Genomic DNA, 22,770 nt, shown 5'->3' on the forward strand with positions numbered 1-22,770 from the left:
CTTGAGTTTGCAGGTGAAACTACAGAGGATTCCTCCATGAGATAGGCAGCCTGAAAGCAGAAAAAACTATGGAGTCAACAGAGGATGATTTCATGTATTCTCTTGTACCCAAATGAAACTGCAAGATATAGGATGAGTTCAGTAATTACAAAAAACAGAGCAGAAAAGCTTTCATATAACATAACCACACTAGCAATTAACAAAGAAAAAGAGAATGTAATCCATGAAATTTTAATTCAAAGAATGGATGTTGGATGCTCATTTTGGGGGAATTGGAAGCCTGTACATCCAAAATATGCTTTTTTTACAGTAGTACTCGCTTCCTCCTGAAATGTAGGTGCAGGAGAGGAATAATAATGGATAAAAAGCATTTCTATCACATTACACAGAAGTAATTAACAAAGGAAAAAATGTACTCTGTCAAAAATTTGAATTCAAAGAATGGATGGTGCATGCTAATTCCTGGGAATTGGAAGTCTACACATCCAAAAAATGCTTTTACAGTAACACTTGTTTCCTTCAGGAAGGAAGGTGAAGGAGAGGAACACATGCATTAACAAATGCAACAACCAGTCCCTTCTTCAATATCGTGGAAAGTTGGTTATATACTATGAAGCATTTTGGAGAAGACATCATCCTCACAAATGAGGCCAAAGAATGATTTGAACTACCAAATCCCATGTTCTACAGCCCACAATTTCTTTTCCTATTGATCAGCACAGCTGAATGGTCACTAATCAATGCCAAACATTCTTTGTGCAAGCTGCAACAAAGGCTCCAAAGCACTTGGAGCAAACTTCCTGGCAAAAATGAAACAGATAGTAGAGGGCTCATGATTGTAAAAGCAATTGCGTCCTTCAATAATTCTCCTCAGGAAAGTCTCTGTAATATCACTCTCCCCAAAAGTAGCTGGATGAGCACCACCCCTTGTCCAGTCCACCCAGGTAATGCTCCTGTTTGCTAAGAGATGTGGTGCTAGAATGCTCAGCATTGTAGGAAAATAGTGCTCATCTACGTAACATGCTGGTTTACAAAATTCCTCAAACTTTGGACCGAAGGTGATATCTTCCACAATATGAACGGCAAGTGTTCGGTTAATCCCAAACCATTGGGAGCCTTTCCGCCAATTTGTAATATTAACCTCAGGTGCCATGTTCTCATCGTAGCGTCCTCTACCATGGGGCCCAGGATCATCAAATACACCGATAAAACTATACCACGATTTTGTCAGGTAACGGTAAATGGTAGGGAAGTCATAGAGAGGGATGCAAGACTCCGACAAAAGCACAAACCATTCATTGGAGACATCAAGCAGTGCATTTGCTATAAGTCTTTTCTCAGCATCACACATGCTCATCTTGCCCCACTCAGATACCTGCACAGAAAGAAACCGCAAATTTTAGTAAACCATATAAACACACAACTAAAATCCATCTCAAAAAAAAAAAGAATGGTAAAAGATGCTTTAAAGCATAACAATTCATGATATATGGGACTGGCTAACAACATTTTTTCATTTCATGAAGATTTGTAGCAATTTACAGTCCACAATATTGAAAACTAATTGCTAAAATATATGCCTGGACACTAACTATAGCCATATGCCATGCAGATACACACTGCTCAATGCTCACCATTGAGCTCATATACATCAGAACAAGTGATTATCAAAAATTTCAAGAAATTATCCCATCTGATCATGCCTTAGCATGCCAGTCACCAACGATGCATCAAAGTACCACCACCAACAACATCCAGGCTCCAGCTGTCCAAGTTCCACCAGAAGATGCTGATGCTCTATGAAAAACCCTGACACTAGATAAACAACTAATAAGATTCAACCCTCTATCCATGTTGACTGTGTGGGGTACTTCTAGAAAAATTGAGCTTTCAAGCTGAGAAGTTTTTGTTTAGTTGCAGTTTTTCTGTGATTTCTATTTTAATTACTCCGAGATATTACTAAGATTTTAGTTACTACATCTTAAATTAGATTTCAGTTTCTATTTTGAAATTATAATTGGTTGCTATTTTGTAGTTACTCTCCAATAGCCAAGAAAGAGTTTCTCATTTTGTGATCAAAGCAATTCTTCTTAAAAGAGACTGTCACAGCATCCGATGATAATAAATTCTGGTTTATACCAAGGAGATTGTGTGATGCAACTCATTGGTGCAGCCTTTCTTCGTAAGATCCAGGGTTGGTGCTTCAGGAGACTGAGGCAAGACTATCGAGTCCATCAGAAGCTGAACCTTGGAAGTGTACCCTATACTTATGCAGGTCATGGTTCTAGTGCCTTCCTTGAAAGAGAATTCAAGTCCAAGAAATACCAGATCCATTCATCAAATTCAGTGCACCTTTTGATGGCAACACACCATCCAATAGATGAATATCTCTATATGTTAGGAGTTGCTTTTTTTCTTTCTAATTTGACTATTTGAGAACCATTCCATATTACTCAATATCCAACCATCAGTTTTGGTTGTAATTTTGAGGAGCTATTTTGTTCCTAGTTACCAACCTCGAATGGAAGACCATACCCGTCAAGATGTTTACTTACTGATTCTGTAACGTGTTATATGCAGGTCAATAGACTATTTTATTTCAGTGGCTGGACATTTCCAAATTACTGTAAAGTCTTGATAAGGATTTTAATAGCTAAAGTACCTTGCTGGTTAACCTACCGTTGGATCTCTCTGCTATTTTATATTTGAGGAACTGTTGATACATTGTACTGATATTATGGGGCTGGTTCCAAGTGGTATAGTTGGGAATTAGTTCTACACCATTTTCATACCAGAGCCAATCATAGCCAACTGTGAGTTACTCCTCTATGCCATGGCCGACATTCAAAAGGTTCATGATTATGTTCTCAAGAAGTTGATTGAACTCGATAAATGAATGGTTTGATTATCCGGCTTAATTGGATAATCAATAATGCAGCAATGTTTTGGGATCCCAAAATCAGTTATAACATCTCACTAGGAAGAGAAGAACCCTCCTTTTGTAGTAAGAAACTGAAGTTGGAGAAACTTGTATCACCAATGAAGAAAGAGTCCTTGATGTTCCTACTGTAGAGGCTTCCAAGAGGTTGAAGCAAACAAGGGTTTTGACAGTGGGAGGTTTTGGCTGAAGAATTTGGCACTACAACCACAGAGGTGGTTAAACAGTCAAAGAAACATCTGGAAGACTATAGATGCTCTATTCACAACTATGATTAACCTGAGTTTAAGCTAATTGTTGAGCATGTAGAGTTCATGATTCCACCTGAGTTTTTTTGAGGGAAATAGCCATGTTTTGAAGACTTTATTCCCTATTAGTGACTAACCAGAATATTGTTTCATCCTGAAACTAGATGTGCACCATGCCAAACCTATCTCGTATCTTTGACTCTTCAAAAACTCAAGGTGAAGCTTCTTCCAAGTGTAGATCAAAGAAAGACTGGCAAGCAGTCATAGAGCCATCCAATCGATCAGCCAAACAGGCCAGCCCCTGGTCCACTTCTGTTCTTGCTTAACTGGTCAACTGCATGCATACTCTAAGAGACCATGATGCTGAATCTGTTGAGATATTTCCAAAAATTTGAGTGAAACTGCCTTGGGAGTTATTTTAATTAGTTGTTTTAAATTATTAGTAGATATCAATTAGATTAAAATAGATTTCTGTTTCTATTTTGAATTTTAATTAGTTGCTATTTTGTAATTACTCTCCAACAGCCGAGGGGTACTTTCTAATTTGAAAATCAAGGCAGTTGTTGTTAATTAAAGAAGAGAGGGCTTTTATGGCCCTAGAAGAACAAGATAACCTTAAGAGAAGTAGTGAGAAAGGTTATGCATAGCTTAGGCTTTGTATCTAGTATGGCCTCAAACAGAGCTGATTGGAAGGTAAGGATCCATGTAGCCGGCCCCATTTAGTTGGGACAAGGCTTGTTGTTGTTGTTGAGGGGCTTTTACAGCTCCTAACAATTTGAGTAGGTAATGAATTGTGGCTTATATAAAAGAGCTTGTGTGATAAGGATAAAGGACTGTCAGATGCAGTGTAACCTTCCCGGTAAGACTCTAGGGTGACCAGTTTGATGCTGGTTGAGGCTTGAGTAGGAGACTCAGGCTAGACTATCGAGTCCATCAGAAGCTGAATAATTGAAGCGGATCCTGTTGGTCACACTGTTCTGGTGCTTTTCTTGCAACAGACTTCAGGTCCAAGAAATCCCAGATTCAGGCCACATTCTAACAGTGTAACACCTTACATAATGTTTTCCTTCAATGGCAGTGTCAGGCTTTCAGCTCATCCAATGCTTGGATATTGCTATAAGTTGTGACTTGCAACTTTAAGTTCAAGTTTCTAATTTGATAACCCTGTTACAACTCAACATCCACCCATCATTTTATACTGTAGTTTTGGGGGGGTTACTCAGTTCCTGGTTCCATTCCATCAACTGGAAGTCCATCCACATCCATGGTGTCTACTCACTCATTCCATAACCTCCTATATCCTGCTTAACAGACTATTATCTTTGTCAGCCAATCCATCAGAACTTGTCTTATTTTTATTTCTTTTGAGGCTGGAATCATCCAGAACTGTTAAGCCTTGTAGAGGTCATTAAGAGCTAAAGCACCTAATTGGTTTGCCTACTGTTAGGTTTTTGTATTAATTATACAGCTGAAGCATTTAAATTGAGTGATTCTGTTGGGCAGGTTTCCCAATTGTCTAGCTGGGAGTCGGTTCTACATAATGGATGTTGCTTATAATGTGGCCTCCAGAAGGAAGTTAGCCTTGTTTCTTCATCTAATCACATTGTACTGCTCAAGAATCTAGAGCTGAAAGCATAAGCATCTAAATCCTCACATTCATTGTGCATTCAACAATTCATATATGTCCAGGTTCCGTGCATAGAATGTGAATACTGGCATGAAAATCATGATGACACTTGTGGAATTCTGGATCTAAATTTAAAGGGATGATTGGAAGTTTTTCATTCGACCTTAAATAGAAACCATGATGGCATTTGTGAAATTCTGGATTTAGGTTTATTGGGATGACTGGAAGTTTTTTCTGTAATTGGAAGAGTAGCATTGGTTGTAACTCTTACACAAATTGCTCTGGTGCATGGACCAAAGAAAGGTGCAAACATGGCATTGGAGAAGCACTTCCAGTGTCATGGCTTTTTTTAGGTTTTCGAGTTTGAAAATCTGATGGCTAGTTAGCTGCAGGATGGGAATGCAAAAGAAAGAAACTATCTGAGGATGATAGGAGACTTCTCCACACCACATTATAGCTCCTTTGAAGTTTGGCTTTGAATAAGATGCCACGGACATTTTTTTTAAGAAGATGAGATTGATATTAGCATTAATTAACAGCAAGAACATACTGACATGTCCTAGTAAGTAATGCAATGAAACTTTTTGCAAAAATAACTGAGAAGGTAAATCAAAACTACTCATACAGACTAGAGAATGTGTTGAGCAACAAGAATACAACTAATCACACCAATAGGAAATAACACAAAATGGGTATTTGCAGAACTCTTCATCCACCCAAAATCAAGAGAATCCAAAACTTCCCACATAGCTCCACGGACGTTTTTAAGAGAGAGATGTATAGCTTCGCAGAACTACGCAGTCCGTAAATAATGCAATGTAACTTCAAAAATAACGGAAGTAAACAAAACCCATACAGACTAGAGAATGTGTCGAGCAACAAGAATACAACTAATCACACCAATAGGAAATAACACAAAATGGGTATTTGTAGAACTCTTCATTCACCCAAGAATCAAAGAGAATTTTCATAACTTTTTCACTTCACAATTAGCATTCACTACTTACAAGTCATAAGCTGCATTGATAGGAAAACAAAGAAGTAATACCTTGCTAGGAATCTGTCTCTTGTAGAATATGGATGTGTGTGGGTAGTCGGCTGTATAAGATGGCAATGAATGAACATAGATTGAGTAGAGCCCTTCATGACCCCTGAAGAACATTTCCCAAAGAGGTGAAAGCGGCAAGGGCCCTTTTGAAAGGAACATAAAGGCAACCTTAGGAACTCTGTCAAATGGATGCTTGCCAATTCGGGGAACGAATGACGCCCTCCAAAACAACTCCTCATCCGTCATTGTGTGGATCAGATTAGATGGAGGCATGATCCAACGTCTTAGACTACCAGGCCCTTCCAAGCAAGGCTTAAGGAATTCAGGCTTTGGTGTAATCACCAGATTCTGAAGTCCCCAGTATCGAATCATAAGCATGCTGATGACACAACAGCCAAGACCCATAAACAAAAACAGACTGACGAACAGAAAGATCCTGAGGGGCAAAACCTTCTGATGGGTTGTTGACCTGGGCAAGAACGAAGCGTCCTTGTCGTCCTCTACAGTTAATACCCTTGATTGCATTTTGGAGAAGAAATTGAGTTATGAGGAACTTGTCACCTTCTGGGTAATCAGATGCAATAACACTCTTCTCGCAACCAAAGCTCGTGGGGCTCTTCTGCCTACCTTCGTCAAATAACGAAAGCAGAATCCAAGGTAACATCTTATAGGATCCTAAACATATGGGTATGTGAAATAGGACGCTTCCATCAACAATCAATTTGTAAGAGAAATGCAGCACCAGACATTAAAACTACTGCGGAAGCTCTTTTCGAACTGTAACAATGAAAAAAAGAAAAGGAAATTCAGGTGCGTTAAGCTTGGCACCGGTATCCGATTTCTGTATAAATGCGAGGAATTTAGTAAAACGAGAAATCAATCAAGGAAGACAATACGGTCAAATACCCATGAGCAATGATTAACAGAAAAGACATTAGATTTGAGAATGTGATATCATGAGATCTGCAAGCATGCCCTGTTTCTGATTCCGAAACCATGGAATTGAAGGATTCTACATTTCAAATTTCAACCGTCTTTTGGGGAGCCAAGAAACACCTGAAGAGGCAAACAAAAACTAGTTTCTACAGTGTCGGTCTCCCCTCCACTAGTTTCTTTTTCAAAGTCAAATGTTGAACCAGACATTGACCAAAATTATCTGTGGGGTCCATTCTGAGCATCCAACGGCCAGGTTACTCGGATGGTATCAGATGCCAACGGCTAGTCCAGAATTGGACATTGTTCTTATGGGCCCAAAGAAAACAAAAAAAAAATCATTTTCTATCATGGGCTTCCGCCCATATCACAAAATCCGAACCTGAAACATGATCCAAGAAACTCGTGGGTATTAGAGAGATTGATGAGATGAACGACGAGTGGATAGTTTAGAGGGAATTGAGGAAGAATAATCCCCAGCATCGTCTAGTTATTTGGGTGGAGAAAGAGAACGTAGTTAGTAAGGAGTTTGGATCCTCCACCGCCGCGGATAGAGAACCGTGCTTCCCTCACACTTTTGCTCCATATGTTTTGAAGGAAAGTTCACCGTAGAGTTAGTTCCCCATCCTAAGTATGTGGTCAAGAAGGATTCTAGATCACCTCTCCGTATACTACTTTTTGACATTTCTCCACCACACAATAACGGTGAGGTTCAGTCTAAATACTAATAAAATAATTTAAAAATGGGACCCCATGAAAAAACTTATGCGTAATGATACACTATTGCTCTCATGAAAAAACTTATGCGTAATTTATGCATTAAGAGTTTTTCGTTTTATATATCCCATGCTTTAGTTCTTTTGATGATATTAAAAAAATATATATTTTGAGGTATAACAGAATATGGTATGTTTTTTTCAAGAGCAAATCATACTGGCATTCCAAAATGAAGGCTTTAAAGCACTGACGCCCCCACTTTATGTTTAAAAAGCATAGAGATCCCAAAATTGAATTTTTATTGATTATATTTGTCAAATTTATTATTGAAAACAGTTAAGTTACTATTTATTTTCAAAAATATCCTTATAATAAACAATGTCTAAAAGGTCTACAGTGATAAATTGGACAAATATATTCAATAAAAATCTGATTTTGGGGTCTCTGTGCTTTTTAAACATAAAGTGGGGTGTTAGTGCTTTAAGGCCTTCATTTTGAAATGCTTTTGCAATTTGCTCTTTTTTCAAATAAAAAGTAGAGTGAGTGCTTTAGAGCTTTCATTTTAAGGTGCCAATGCAATTTACTCTATAAGTTTTGAAGAAGCTCAAATTTCAAGAAGACAATCCTATGATTACATGTTTTGTTTGGATTCTGAAAATCCAAAAAATTGTCATCCCGTTTCACTAAAGAGAAAGAAAATAACAAAGCGTCCTCGTAGCTAAGATATTTATTTATTAAGGAGGTTGATGCTAATATCAGAATAAGTTTATTTCTATCAAAAACAAAAATAAGGGGCATACATGCAATTTGTACACAAGAATTCGAGACTTGGGAGGAAACCAATAAAATGTTCAATATATGGTTAGGTAGGAGTAATTTCAATTTTGGATGGTCCATGTTGATCTTGGACTTCTAACTTTCATGTTATTTTAACATTATTTTTCATCCTTTTAGTATATTTCAAAATATAATTTCAGTGAATTGAACTTTTCACTTAGTAAATTCATCTAAACAATACTTCTCAGTGGAGAGGTCATGGGTTTGATCCTTGCAAACAGCGTCTCTCCCCAAGAATGTAATCAAGGTGCGTGTAAACTAGCTTAGATGAACCTCAGGTTTTAAAAAAAATAAAAAAATTCATTCGGACCAACCTCCTTCAACTTAGAAAACTCACCCATGGAAAGACCGAGGGGCCGACACGACAAGACGGAGTTGCCTGAACACAGAAGATGGCCACTAAGAAAATTAGGGACATCCCCCCGCTCTATGGAAACCATACGCCTTTGAAATCGATGCTCATCCACGGGGGAAACCGCATGATTTGGAAAAGCTGTATTCATCACATAACAGGAGAGCATTGCAGCCATGCGACAAATGGATCACCCCACACCCATTATAAAGATCAATGTTGATGGACGGCTTAAAGAATCTCATAAGGCGGGGTTTGGAGGAATAGTCGCGACAAAAGGGAAAGATGACTTGCGGACGGGAACGCAACGCAAGATGTCATTAGAAGCGAGGCCATGCGACAAGCAATGATTTGGGCAAAGAATTTCTTGAACGCATGGGATATGAAAAGGATAATAGTGTTTTAATTGCCATCCCGAACAAGCAAACCCGGAGGTGCCAGGAAACCTTTCTCCTCATGGAACGAAATGTTACAGTGACCCTAACATGATATAGGGAAGCCAATATGGGCGGAGCAGCAAGGAAGGGCCAACTCGAAGCTTTTCTTACACGCAGCCCCCCCCCACTAAATTGATGTTGTTTGATGTATTGTCTATAGGTTGTACTCGTGGTTTTTCTCTATAATAAAGTTCGTTCCTTACAAAAAAAAAAAAATTAGAGAACTCACCCATACCAATTTATTGTATTCACAGTAATAAAACTCAGTTATTTCTTGCAAATTTTAAAATTAATCTATTGTAATGGTAGAGTAGCTTAACCGTACATAGATGAAAGCATGAAGTCCTACTACTCTTCCTCAAATTTGATTTTATTATTATTTAAAATTATTATAAAAAAAAAAACGATATAATGATGTCAATCCATTTTGTCTTAATCTTTGATATTTTTTTATGTAATTACTATAGAAAGTTGAGCACGTCCATACTGTACCTACTTAATGCCATAAACATTTTTGTTTGTCTTCTTCAAAATTTTTTCTTTATTTTTTATTTTAAGTTACCAATTTTACATCAAGATATAGTTTTATTGTGTACCACACTCAACGATTAGAATGTTTACTTTCTATTAAACTGGAGAACAATGCTTTCTTTACCCACAAAAATAAAAAAAGGGAGAACTACATTGCCTTTTCATTCTAAGAAGGTTACACTTTCTTAACACAAAAAGCAGCAAAAATTACAGTCAAAGTTTGCATTTATAATCACAGATATCAGTTTTCATTTATTTATTATCTATATATTATATCAAATGATTTACAATAGAAATTGATTTAATTAGGACAAATTTTATTTATGAGAGAAAATAGGCAACTTGATTGAAGTTGATCATGTATCTTCATTGAGAAGTTTATCCATGTGTTACACATGCACTTTAGCTAATGATGTCATATTGTTCTCCTAAACATTCTTGTAGAGTTTAAGCATTGCTTAATCTTGCATTGCTTAATCTTTTTCTATGTAAATCCCATATATGTTACTCCGAGAGAAAATCCCAAATGACTTTACACATCTCTCCTTCAATATTTTGACCAAAAACAATTTCCTTCAATATCAAATTTCAAGAAGACAATTCAAAGATCAACTATGCTGTTTGACTTTAAGGGAATAAGGGACAAAGAACTAAATATTTCCTCCTAACTAGTACGGTTTTTTTTTTTTTTTTTTTTTTTTTTTGGGAACTGAGGTTCATCCGGACCAGTTTGCGCGCACCACGATTTACTTCCTCAGGGAGGAACTTAATATTAATGCACACCCAAAACCTCCCCTAGGGAAGTTGGGTATTTAACTGTTTGAACATACCACCTTTGGCAAAGTTATTGTATTTTATTCTTATTACATTAAATTTTGGTTTGCAAGTTGTTCTTAATGTAACAAATTTTGAATTGTTGTGCCAACTAGTTTGATAGCCAACATAGGTCATTGGAAGGTTAACAAGGGTTAAACTAGGAATTTGTGTAGTTGAAAGTGCAGGTATATCATCACTAGCGATCAAATTTACATGTAGGTAAAAGAATTTGAATTTTTTTTTTGGGTAAAAGGTAAAAGAATTTGATTCATACTTAGAAAATCTAACAGAAATATAAATCCAAGACTAAAAGTGCAAAATTCTCTCATGGTATAAGATTGTACATTGGGAAAGGTAGCAAGAATGTTTCTATTGTTACCGCCTGTCACCTCTGAAATGGAATAATCCAATTAAACTAATTGGAGATTATTTCATTTGTGTTGTGAACTCTTAGTTTGGCAAAAGATAACTGATTATCTTATTCACTTTCCTTAGCTTAGTTTATATATATATTTTAAATATACCACTAGGAAAAATTGAATTCATGATCTATTCACCAAGATGTGTTGGTCATTACTAAAAGTAATTAACCCTTTGATGATAGCACCTTATACTTATGGATTGAAAAGATTAAACACTTCATATCTTACTTTGGTGTCACTAGATTTTCTTATATTCTAAGCTTATACCCTCACATATAGAAAACTGGATCATGTATCATTTCTGAGATGGTACTCATGCATGTGTAATGCACACATTCTGTTCAAAACCATTTCATTATGTTGATATCATGCCAAAAAAAAAATAACGAAACACAGTGGGTTTAAGCATGACTAGAATTAGGTCCAGCATTACTTAATTGAATATAAGTAAAATTTCAATCTCTCTATTGGCATGCATCAATGAGTAAAGAAAGCAAAAACAAAATAAAAGTAAAAGAAGATTTATTATGAGGTTGCCAACCATAAATTAACACCCTTATATTTTCATTACATATATCATATATGGCAGTGGATGCGGATTGAAGAATACATTGAGACATGGGAGGAAATCGATAGAAAAATACAAATACAAACATGTATTGATCCGAAAATGGGAATTGAAGTAGGCCACAAGCAAGAATTAGATTGAAGAAAATTTTGAGACATGGGAGGAAATCAATGAAAAATGAAAAGACAATCATGGGATTGAGTAAATGGGAATTGAAGTAGGCCACATGCCCACAGCCAAAAATTAATTTGAAGACAAAGATGCCTGTCTTAGAACAAAAGAAAGTATAAGAGTTCTTGAAAAGACAATTTAGTAGTTCAAAATACAAAGAGATTCTAAAGCCACAATTATTTCTTCCATGCGAAAAATGCTTCAAGGTGACTTGGTGACCCAAAGAACATGGAGCCATCCTGATTAAGTTCCAACTTCGTCACCCAATAGTAGATTTTTACAATTCAGTAAACCCATGGAAAATGAGATGGATGACGTTTTTTTTCACCTATTTTTAATCATATTAAATTGTAAGAGTTTATATCACATTTTTGTTATGGATGTTAAATTATTAGGTTAATTATTTATTTTGTTTAGAGTAAATTGCACTAGAACTTCAAAATAAAGGTTTTAAAGTATTGACATTCTATTTGATATTAAAAAAAATGAGAATACTTCAAAACTGAATTTTCATTAGACACATTAATCTAATTTATCACTAAAAACCATTAAATCACTGTTAACTTTCTTCCAATTTTAAAAATATTCCTATCAAAATATGAAGGAAAAAAAACAGTAATTTAATAATTTTCAGTGATTAATTAGACTAATGTATCCAATGAAAATTCAATTTTGAGGAGTTTGTATTTTTCAAATATAAAGGTGTCGGTACTTTAAGGCCTCTATTTTAAAATGCTAATATAATTTGTTCTTTTGTGTAAAGATTTCATGATTCTAAAAATTCAGAATAGAACCAATATCATGTAGGAGTTGTTGGTTAATTAGCTCCATGTATTATCCGTGCATCATGTTCAAAGATATATCATAATGTGCTCACGAATTGAATGTTTTCTTGAACTTTTAATTAGTCTTAGTGTTTTAAGCATTATGTATTCCTCTTTATAAACCCTATACATTACCTGGCGAGAAAACCTCATACTATTTTTTGCGCCTTCAAAAATTAAGTAGAATAATTAGAAAGATCAAATTTCAAGAAGACAATTTAAGGATTGGATGTCCTGGAAAAAATTCAACATTTCAGCCCTTTAAAGAAAAAGGTAATGGCAGGCCAAATAGCTCATATTAACTAAGACATTTATTTGTACAGGAGTTATCACTGCAACAAGAAATTTCATTATTTAAAGGCACTATCCCAATTATTTTATAAAATAATGAAAACCCCCAAACCATAAGAACTACCATTATGGATATGAGAAACATTATCTCATGTATAAGACAAACAAGAAGAGAGGGAATCAACCACTACAACCAACTTCCTCTTCCACTGTTTACTACATTTATATTTTTACTCCCAAACTACCTCTAATTTTCATAAATCCCAAACCACACCCAAAAGAACTGTACTTATTTATTAAGGCTATAGATAGAATGTCCAAAAGAGCCAGACATTTATTTCTAAAGGAGGTTAAAGCTGACAACAAAAATTAGTTTATTTTTATAAAACAAGAAAGAAAACTCATTAAACTGATTTAGAGACGATGATGATGATACAAAAAATGATGCTGAGACATGGGAGGAAACCAATGGACAGGTAAATCTTGATGACAAATAATTATTTTTAGGGTAATTTTCATATGGACCCCCTGAGGTTTAGCTATATCATTTTTAGTCCAAAAAATTTGAAACTTTGTATATGTCTCCCTGTGTTATAGAAAAAGTCAATTTAAGCACAAATTATCGTTTTTATGACCAATTTGCCCTTATTCTTTTCTTTTTTTTGGCAAATTTCATTTAAACCCCTGAAGTTTGGTTTATGTTATTTTTAGTCTAAAAAAGCTGAGACTTTGCATTTGCCTCCCCTATACTATAGAAAATGTAAATTTAAGGATAAATTATTACTTTTATGACTAATTTGTCCTTATTCTTTTCTTTTTAATTTATATTTTTTACATATACATCATACCTGCCCATGAAACTCGTGATTTCCCTTTTAGTCCAAAAATAGGGTTTAATTTTTTATATACATCCTACCTGTTTGTACTATAATTTTTGGATTAAAGGAGAGTCACGTTTATAGCAACTAGGATGTATATGTAAAAAGTTAAAATAAAAAAAAGAAAAGAAAGGCAAATTGGTAATAAAAGTGATAATTTATCCTTAAATTCACTTTTTTATAGTATAGGGGAGGCAAATGCAAAATTTCAGCTTTTTTGGACTAAAAATGACATACACCAAACCTAAGGGGATCCAAATGAAATTTGCCCAAAAAAAAAAAAAAAAGAATTAGGGCAAATTGGTCATAGAAACGATAATTTGTCCTTAAAATGACTTTCTCTATAGCATAGGGGAGGTATATGCAAAGTCTCAATTTTTTTGGACTAAAAATGATATAGACCAAACCTCAAGGAGTCCATATGAAAATTACCCTTATTTTTATTTAATAATTAATGTAATATGTAAAATTAATTTATGATTTTGATTATCCATGTAGGTCACAAGTTTATGATTTGCACAATTAACCACACGTTCTAATTAACTGAGCTATTATGATAAGGAGTGCGATACTCTACAACGGTAAATAAGGATAATTTTAATTTAGACGTCCTTGAGATTTGACCCATATGAAATTTGGTCACGAAAAGTAATCTGTTTTATTTGCTTGTATTGAAGTATTTAGAAAAATCCAGCTAAGGACGTAATTATCTTTATTACCAAAATGCCGTGAAGTTTTATTATTTTATCTACAACAATCATGATTGTGCCATGAAAGCATCTATAACAACGTATATCAAATAGTAAGGATATTCTTGTAATTCTAATTTTCTTTTTTGTTAATATTCATCGGGTTTAAGTATTTGAAATTTGCGACATCATATCTTTGTGACTGGAAATCTAAAAAATCAATCAAACCTCATAAGAAGTCCTAAATGTTTGCTGAAATGCGAAGAAAACTAATTGGATTAAGGTCTTCAAGCGGTGTGTTATCACCTTATTCGCCAAACGAATGGAAATTCTGTGATGTGGTGTTTCAGGAAAAACTTGTTGCTCTATGAATCCTTCAATGGCAACCTTGCTCATGACATCGTCATTCAACTTATTTGTGATGGACATGTTTTCTTCAACATTAAATTCTCATATGTAATTTACACATTATATTTTAGCATAACCTGTGAAGTTGATGGTAGGGTTTGGTCAAGTTGATGTAGAAAAGTCTTCCGGTGTCGATTATATTAGGTTTTAATGGTTGGAAGCCTAGAAGCATCCCAAAACAAATCTACAAGAAGGCTAGGTTTACGATTATGGATTTTTGATACTAAGAAAAGGGTTTTATGGGTTTGGTCAAAGGGTGCTGCAACATAGATGGAGGCTCCCAAATGGTGGGAGGATAATTTGTAAAAAGACGGTGATTTTCGGCGAGAAAGGTGGGTGTGGTTGTTTCCGGCAGTGGGGATGGTTTCTTGCAAGGTGCAAGAAGATGATGTGTGAAGAAATTCCTCCTTCACCTACATAAGGGTTGGGTATGAAGGTAATTACTGGGAGAATAGTGGGGGTAATTTGGTAATAAAACATCAAAAGGTATTTTCATCGTTTAAGATTCAAAATTTGAATTACTTTCCAAAGAGTAATGTTATGTATAAGTAACTATTAATATCTAGGTGAGTCACAAATAATTTTTGACACGTAAAAGAAAGAGGCAGCTTTAGTTTCACTCTCACTCCCACTTAAAAGAAATCACTAAGTTAAAACACTTTTTTTTTTTTAAAGTTTTGTATGTTGTATCAGTTGATACAACATTTTATATATATTGATCAGGAAATCACAAGTATGTATGTTGATCAGGAGGGCTGGTAATAAATGGATTGTCATTGTTTTGAGTTAAAATTTTATATATAAGTGGAATCGTGGTTTGTAAGTTTTTTCACTCTTTTAGTCAAAATACTGTTTGTATTAAACCCTCCAAGATAATGTTAGAGGTTAAGTTAACATTTCCAACAACAATAAAAGAGGGTGGCAATGAATCCGGATCATCACCCGATCCCGTCATTTACCACCAAAAATCCGGTGGAACCCACAGGTAAAAAAATAATAATAAAAAAAAGAATTCATCACCCAACCCCTAGGTCCCCCTGTATTTATGGTGGTAAAGCTATCGAGGAGCACAGAGTGCTCCCCCGACGGGTAGCTGATCCGGACTCGATGGCTATAACCACCAAATCTAGAAAGTTAAGACAACTTGCTACCCTTTGCAAGATAATTTGCGAAGGTATTCTCAAACCTGCTGACATACACAAACCGAATGCTACTAAAGAAATAAACGAAACTAAGAATGTCTACCACCAAGCTTGACCCAATCTAGCGACTGAGGCTGCCCTTGAAGGGCCAAAATTGGAGAACAACATTGCTTTTTTTACCTAAAAAAGTAAAAAAAAGAGAGAACTACATTGCCTTTTCATTCTAAGAAGGTTACATTTTCTTAACACAAAAAACAACAAAAATTACATTCAAAGTTTGCTTTTAGAATCACAGTTTTCAGTTTTTATTTAATTAGTACAAATTTTATTTATAAGAGAAAATAGGCAACTTGATTGAAGTTGAACATGTATCTTCATTGAGAAGTTTATCCATGTGTTACACATGCACTTTAGCTAATGATGCCACATTGTTCTCCTAAACATTCACGTAGAGTACTTTTTTAAGCAGTTTTAATCTTTTTCTATATAAATCCCATATTCATTATTCAGAGAGAAAATCTCAAATAACTTTGCACATCTCCCTTCAATATCAGATTTCAAGTAGATAATTCTAAGACCAACTATGCTGTTTGACTTTAAAGGAGTAAAGAACAAAGAACTAAATAGTTCCTCCTAACTGGTACTTTTTACTCAAAAGGAGCTTGAGGCTAATATAAAAGTTGTTTATTTTCATCATAAAATGAACATTTATGGAAATATATTTAGGATTATGCCAAATGACATTGAGATATTGGAGTAAAATCACTAAGAATTATATAAACTTGTACTAGGTCAAATTAAATTGGAATATGATGGTTCATGCAAGTCATAAAGCTAATGACTTCTGTCTTCATATTTCAATACTCTTACCAGCTAAGTTAATAGACCAGAAGGTTTAGCGGAGGTGAATTGCAGTTACTGTATTTTATTGTTAGTACATTAAAATTTAGTTTGCAAGTTGATTTTAATGTAACAAATTTGAATTGTTGTGCCAACTAGTTGATAGCCAGCATAGGCCATTGGAAGGTTACAGGGGTTAAACTAGGAAATCGTAAAGCTTGAAGTGCAGGATCATTGCTAGCAATCAAATTTAAATGTAGGTAGGTAATAGAATTTGAATCATACCTAGAAAATCTAACAGAAATATAAATCCAAGACTAAATGTGCAAAATTATATCATGGTATAAGATTGAACATTGGAAAAATGTAGCAAGAATGTTTCTATTGTCCCTGCCAGTCACCACTGAGATGGAATAATCCAATTAAACTAATTGGAGATTAATTCATTTGTGTTGTAAACTCTTAGTTTGGCAAAAGATAATTAACTAGTTCATTTATTTTCCTTAGTGTAGCTGTTTTATATGTTTTAATTATACCACTAGGGAAAGTTGAATTCATGATCTCTTCATCAAGATGTGTCGGTCATATTAAAAGTAATTCTAAGTTTGGCTAATGTCTTGGCAATACCCTCACAGGTAGATTCCAGTCTCTTTGCAAAAAGATTGTGTAACATATTTCTGGTCCCTATTTTATACTGACTTGTATTAAGAATAGGAACTTATCCCAATCCATACAATATAAATTATACTTAAGTAAAAAAAAAAGGAAAAAGAACAACACAACAAGATAATGAATGAGGCAACTTGATCATGTATCATTTCTGAGATGTACTCATGCATGCGTTATGCACACATTCTGGGTTTAAGCATGACTAGAATAAGGTCCAGCATTACTTAATTGGATATAAGTAATTTTGATCTCCTTATAATTTCTCACATGCATCAATGAGTAAAGAAAGCTAGCAAAAGCAATTTTGCATAGTTCAAGTTAAAAGCAAAAGAAGACTTATTATGAAGTTGTCAACCATAAATTAACACCATATTATTCTAATTTCACACATCATATATATCAGTGAATGTGGATTGAAGAACACATTGAGACATGGGAAGAAATCAAAAATTACTCATGTGATTGTGGAAATGGGAACCAAGAGTTAATTTGAAGACAAATATGTTTGGAACAAAATAAACTACAAGATTTAGTAGTTCAAAATGCATAGAATTTCTGAAGCCACGATTCTCTCCTTCATGCACAAAACTGTTTCAGGTTGCCTTGCTGACCCAAAGAACAGGATAGGAGGCGATACTGATTAAGTTCCAACTTCAAAATCCGATGGATTAGATTTTTTAACTCATCTTTGTAATCATAATTCCATTTTTAGCATATCCCTTTTATTTCATTAAATAAATAAATCTAAGGTCACAAACCTAGGAAAAAAACAAACGAAAACATACAGCAAAACAAGGTTCATCCAAAATATATAAAATATTATAAAATTAATCTTTTTGTTGACAGTTGGGCCACTTGTTGTGACTTAATTATAACATGGGTTTCGGCCCATATCAAAAAATCCAAACTTGAAACATAATCCAAGAAATCGGGACAAATTAGAAATGGATTATCCATTTCTTTGTAAAAGTGTTATATGTGTTACAACATCACATTAAAAGGGTGAGGTTCATTTACAAGTCACGTCATTTTTTTAAAAAAAAACTTAGTCACTACTCTTTGATTTGACTTATAAATGGATTTCAACCATTTAATCTGATGTTGGGACTTGTGACATATGTCACACATCTACAAGGAGTGGACTAGATAAAATTTTAGAAAACCCGTGATAATGAAGGAATTGATGAGATGGATGAATTTTGTTTTTTTTTGTAGAGGTGAGATGAATGACAAGTGGATAATTTTAGAGGGAACTGAGGAAGAATAATCACCGAATCATGTAGTTATTAACAAGTATCCTATGTGAGTAAAGGAAATTTATCTTTGCATTCTTGCATAACATATTTATAGTGAAATCTACTTCTAAAGTATTGATAAAATGGATTAGAGATAGATTTCTCACTTAAATATATTGTTGAAAAGTCTAAGAAGAGCATAATTCTTTGCCCTTAATTGTAGATGATCTAAATTTTTTAACATACAATAGAGATTTTTATGAAAAAATTTTCATGTCAGTTCTAACAATCAAGGTTTATCAGGCATGCCACTTGGTCTAGCCTGAGGAGAAAATATGCAAATTTTGATCGCACATCTTAGAACCTCATTTTTTCTATCTACGCATTGTGAATGTTTTCTATTTAATGGCATTGTATTGTTCTCATGAACTTACATACCCCATGCTTTAACTATTAGGAAAAACCAAAATTATTTTACTCTTTTCTTTCAAAAAATTTAAAATACGGTGTTAAAAAATTTAAAATTATTTTCTTTTGAAAATTAGTTTTCAGTGATTAATTAAACTAATGTGTCCAATGAAAATCTAATTTTCATAAGTTTGTATTTTTTAAATATAAAATAGGGTGTCAATTTCTAAAAAATAATAAAAATAGGGTGTCCAGTACTTTAAGGCATCCATTTTGATGTACTAGTGTAATTTGTTATTTTATGTAAAGATTTCATGATTCTACAAATGCAGAATGGAACCGATATCATGTCGGAGTTGTTGGTTAATTAACTCATGTATTATGCATGTATCATGTTAAAAGATATATCATAATGTGCTCATGAACTTTTTTCTCTAAGTTGAATGTTCGCTCGGACTTTAATTACTCCTAGTGCTTTAGGCATTACTTAATCCTCTTTATAAACCCTACAAATTCACTAGTGAGAAAAGCTTATACTATTTTTCTTCTCGCCTTAAAACATTAAGTAGAATAATTTGAAAGATCAAATTTCAAGAAAACAATTTAAGGATTGGGTGTTGTGAAAAAAATTTAATATTTCAGCCCTTAAAAGAAAAAGGTAACGGAAGGCCAAATAGTTCTTCTTAACTAAGACATTTATTTCTAGAGGTTAAAGCTGACAACATAAATTAGTTTATTTTCATAAAAAATAAAGAAAACTCATTAAACTGGATTTAGGGTCGTGCAGATGATACTGAGACATAACCAGAAGAAGAAAAATAATTTGATGCTGAGACATGGGATGAAACAATGGACAGTAAACCTTCGTTGACAGGTAATTATTTTTATTTAAGAATTACTGTAATAGGTAAAACTAATTTATGATTTTGATTACTCATTTTGGTCACAAGCTTATGATTTACACAATTAACAAGTTGTTTGGTTACATGAATCTAGAGATTTGAAATCTCTGGATTCATGAATCTGAGATTTATACTTATTTGGTTGTGAAAATCTCTAGATTCATAATTTTACACTAAAAACGTGAATTTGTAAATTTATGGATATGAGGTGAAATCTAGAGATTTCATAACGACTATTAAAGTGCTAAACGTTTGCGAATTCACAAAAATCACGTCGATCAAATAGTTTTTAGGATGAATCCATAGATTTCATTCCACAACCAAACAATTAATTTTATGAATTGTGACTCTATAAATTTGAAATTTATAGATTGAAAATCTCTAGACTCATATAACCAAACAGGCAATTACTCATCTGAGCTATTATGATAAGTACTGCAATAATCTACAACAGTAAATAAAGATAATTTTAATTTAGACATCCTATATTTGACCCATATGAAATTTGGTCACAAAAAGTGATCCGTTTAATTTGCCTGTAATGAAATATCCAGAAAAAACTATCTAAGGACATAATTATCTTTATTATCAAAATGTCTTTAGATTTTATTATTTTATATCTGCACCCATCAAGATTGTGCCATGTAAGCCACGGTCAGGGCAGAAAAAACAGCAATAATTGTGTATATCAAAAAATTAGGATATACTTGTAATTCTAGTTGTTTTTTTTTCTTTTTTAATATTCAAGGGTTTTCAATATTTGAAATTTGCGTCCTCATGTCTTTGTGACCCAAAACCTAAAAATCAATCAAACCTCGTAAGAATTCCTCAATGTTGGCTGAAATGCGAAGAAAAATAATTGAATTAAGGTTTTCAAGCGGTGTGTTACCACCTTAACCAACCAATGAAAATTTTATGATGTGGTGTTTTAGAAAAACTTGTTGCTTTATTAATCCTTCAATGGCAACCTTGTTCGTGACATCGTCATTCAACTTATCTGTGATGGATATGTTTTTTTCAACATTAGATTCCTATGTGTAATTTACACATTATATCTTAGCATAACCTGTGAAGTTGATGGTAGGGTTTGGTCAAGTTGATGTAGAAGAGTGTTTTGGTGTAGGTTGTACTAGGTTTTAATGGTTGGAAGCCTAGAAGCATCCTAGAACGAATATGCATGAAGGCCAGATTTAGGATTATGGATTTTTGGGACTAAGAAAAGGGTTTTATGGGTTTGGTGTTGGTGTGCTGCAACGTGGGTCAAAGCTCCCAAATGGTGGGAGGGTAATTTGAAAAGGGATTGTGATTTCCGGCGGGGGAAGGTGGATGTGGTTGTTTTCGATAGTAGGGGTGATTTCTAGCAAGGTGTAAGAAGAAGATGTGTGAGAGATTCCCCCTTCACCCACATAAGGGTGGATACGAGAGTAATTACAGGGAGAATAGTGGGGGTAGTTTGTTCATAAAACATCAAAAGGTACTTTTATCATTTAAGATTCAAAATGTGAATTACTTACAAGAAAGTAATTGGCTCTATTATATATGAGTTACTATTATAGGTGAGTTACAAATAATTTTGGGCATTTAAAGGAGGCATCTTTAGTTTCACTTCCAAGGAAGTTATAAATTAAAAAACTCTTTTTTAAAAAGAATTTTTAGTAGTCAACATCGTATGTTATATCAGTCAAATGATGCATGTCCCACATTGGTGAGGAGGGCTGATAATAACTGGATTGTCATTGTTTTCAGTTTAAAGACTGAGCTAAAATAGTTGAATCTCTAATGGCCTCAAGGTCTATGCTCATGGCTGAAACACCTCAAAGATTTCTGGACTTTCCTGCTACAAAACACCCCTCTACATCCCAGAAAATACAACAAGTTTACCATCCATGGATTGGGAATCCCAAGCTGCATCGCAGTAAACTAGTGCCAGGCTCCGCTGGATCACTCTAGTGCTAGGCTGTAATCTGTTTCAATGGATAGGATCTGCAGAAGAGAGAAGTTGGGTTTTACCATTGAAGAGAAACTCATTACATGCTAGCCAAATTACCTAACAAAACACACTCCACATACTATGAATTTGATCCATACAGCCCAATGGATTAAATCTGAGTTCAATGAATTTTATCCAATCAAAAATGGATGTGCCAATAAAATCAGAGGTATCCAAACGCAACATAGATGCTCACCAGCATTGCTTAGCAAAACTGCAGTGAAATAAAGCATGAGTGGTTGATTCAGCATGAGTTGTACATATAAGACACATCGGTGAAACTCATGCATTCCTTTCAAAAACTTGTAGGAATCCCATCATGGCAGACCTCCAAATAAAACTCTTGATTTTTGACAAGGTTTGAATTTGTCATATTCTCATCAAGTGAGAACTTTGGAGAGAAGAAGATTTGAGCTACACATTTGGGGTAGAGAGGGAATGGACCAAGTGATAGGCCGACTTGATAGAGAAGGCACTAGACTTGGTCCCTGTCCAAAACCACTCATCCGGAGTGTTTGATGAAAGTATGGGGAGAGTTTGGATTGCCCTTGAGAGGGTGGGGGGAACATGGAGTGTGAGAAGCCCAAATTCGGCACCTTCGTGGCTAGTCAATGAGCTGATGGAGCAAAGGGTTGCCCACTGGAGAGTGGTAAGAAGCTGATAAGGAGGATTTAAGTCAGGATTCCAAGGGTCTTTGGTGATATGTGAAGCCAGACCATTTGCCTATTTTCCTCCTCAACCCTTTCCTAAGGATGTCCCTCACAGATGCTTTTCCAGCCCCAAGAGACACTAGGAGGAAAAGGAACATCAAGAAAAGAATGGTGTGCTAGATGTTTTGCCCTCATAGTG

General features: G+C 34.5%; 1 protein-coding gene across 2 annotated transcripts; it reads right to left on the minus strand.

The window, feature by feature from the left end:
- Positions 1 to 210: 210 nt before the first annotated feature.
- Positions 211 to 6,931, minus strand: LOC149021716 (glycosyltransferase BC10-like). Of its 2 annotated transcripts, XM_089147169.1 has the most exons (3): positions 6,768 to 6,931; positions 5,862 to 6,638; positions 211 to 1,375 (listed from the first exon to the last, which is right to left on the minus strand). In XM_089147169.1, exons 2-3 carry the CDS (start codon positions 6,384 to 6,386, stop codon positions 734 to 736), a joined length of 1,167 nt encoding a protein of 388 aa, XP_089003295.1. In that variant the 5' UTR covers positions 6,387 to 6,638; positions 6,768 to 6,931; the 3' UTR covers positions 211 to 733. The 2 variants fall into 2 exon arrangements, with proteins under 2 accessions (XP_089003295.1, XP_089003294.1); XM_089147168.1 differs by having other exon boundaries at positions 5,862 to 6,931.
- Between the last annotated feature and the right edge of the window lie 15,839 nt (positions 6,932 to 22,770).

This window comes from Hakea prostrata, chromosome 3 (genome assembly GCF_041222555.1).
Source record: "Hakea prostrata isolate BN-2017 chromosome 3, UWA_Hpros_2, whole genome shotgun sequence".
In the NCBI taxonomy this organism is placed as follows: domain Eukaryota; kingdom Viridiplantae; phylum Streptophyta; class Magnoliopsida; order Proteales; family Proteaceae; genus Hakea; species Hakea prostrata.

Bases quoted from the DNA above. Each gene is read 5' to 3' on its own strand.
- LOC149021716 (XM_089147169.1), bottom strand. From the start codon at position 6,386: ATGCAATCAAGGGTATTAACTGTAGAGGACGACAAGGACGCTTCGTTC. The intron at 1,376-5,861 runs GTATTACTTCTT...CTTTCTGTGCAG, and splicing joins AGAGACAGATTCCTAGCAAG to GTATCTGAGTGGGGCAAGAT.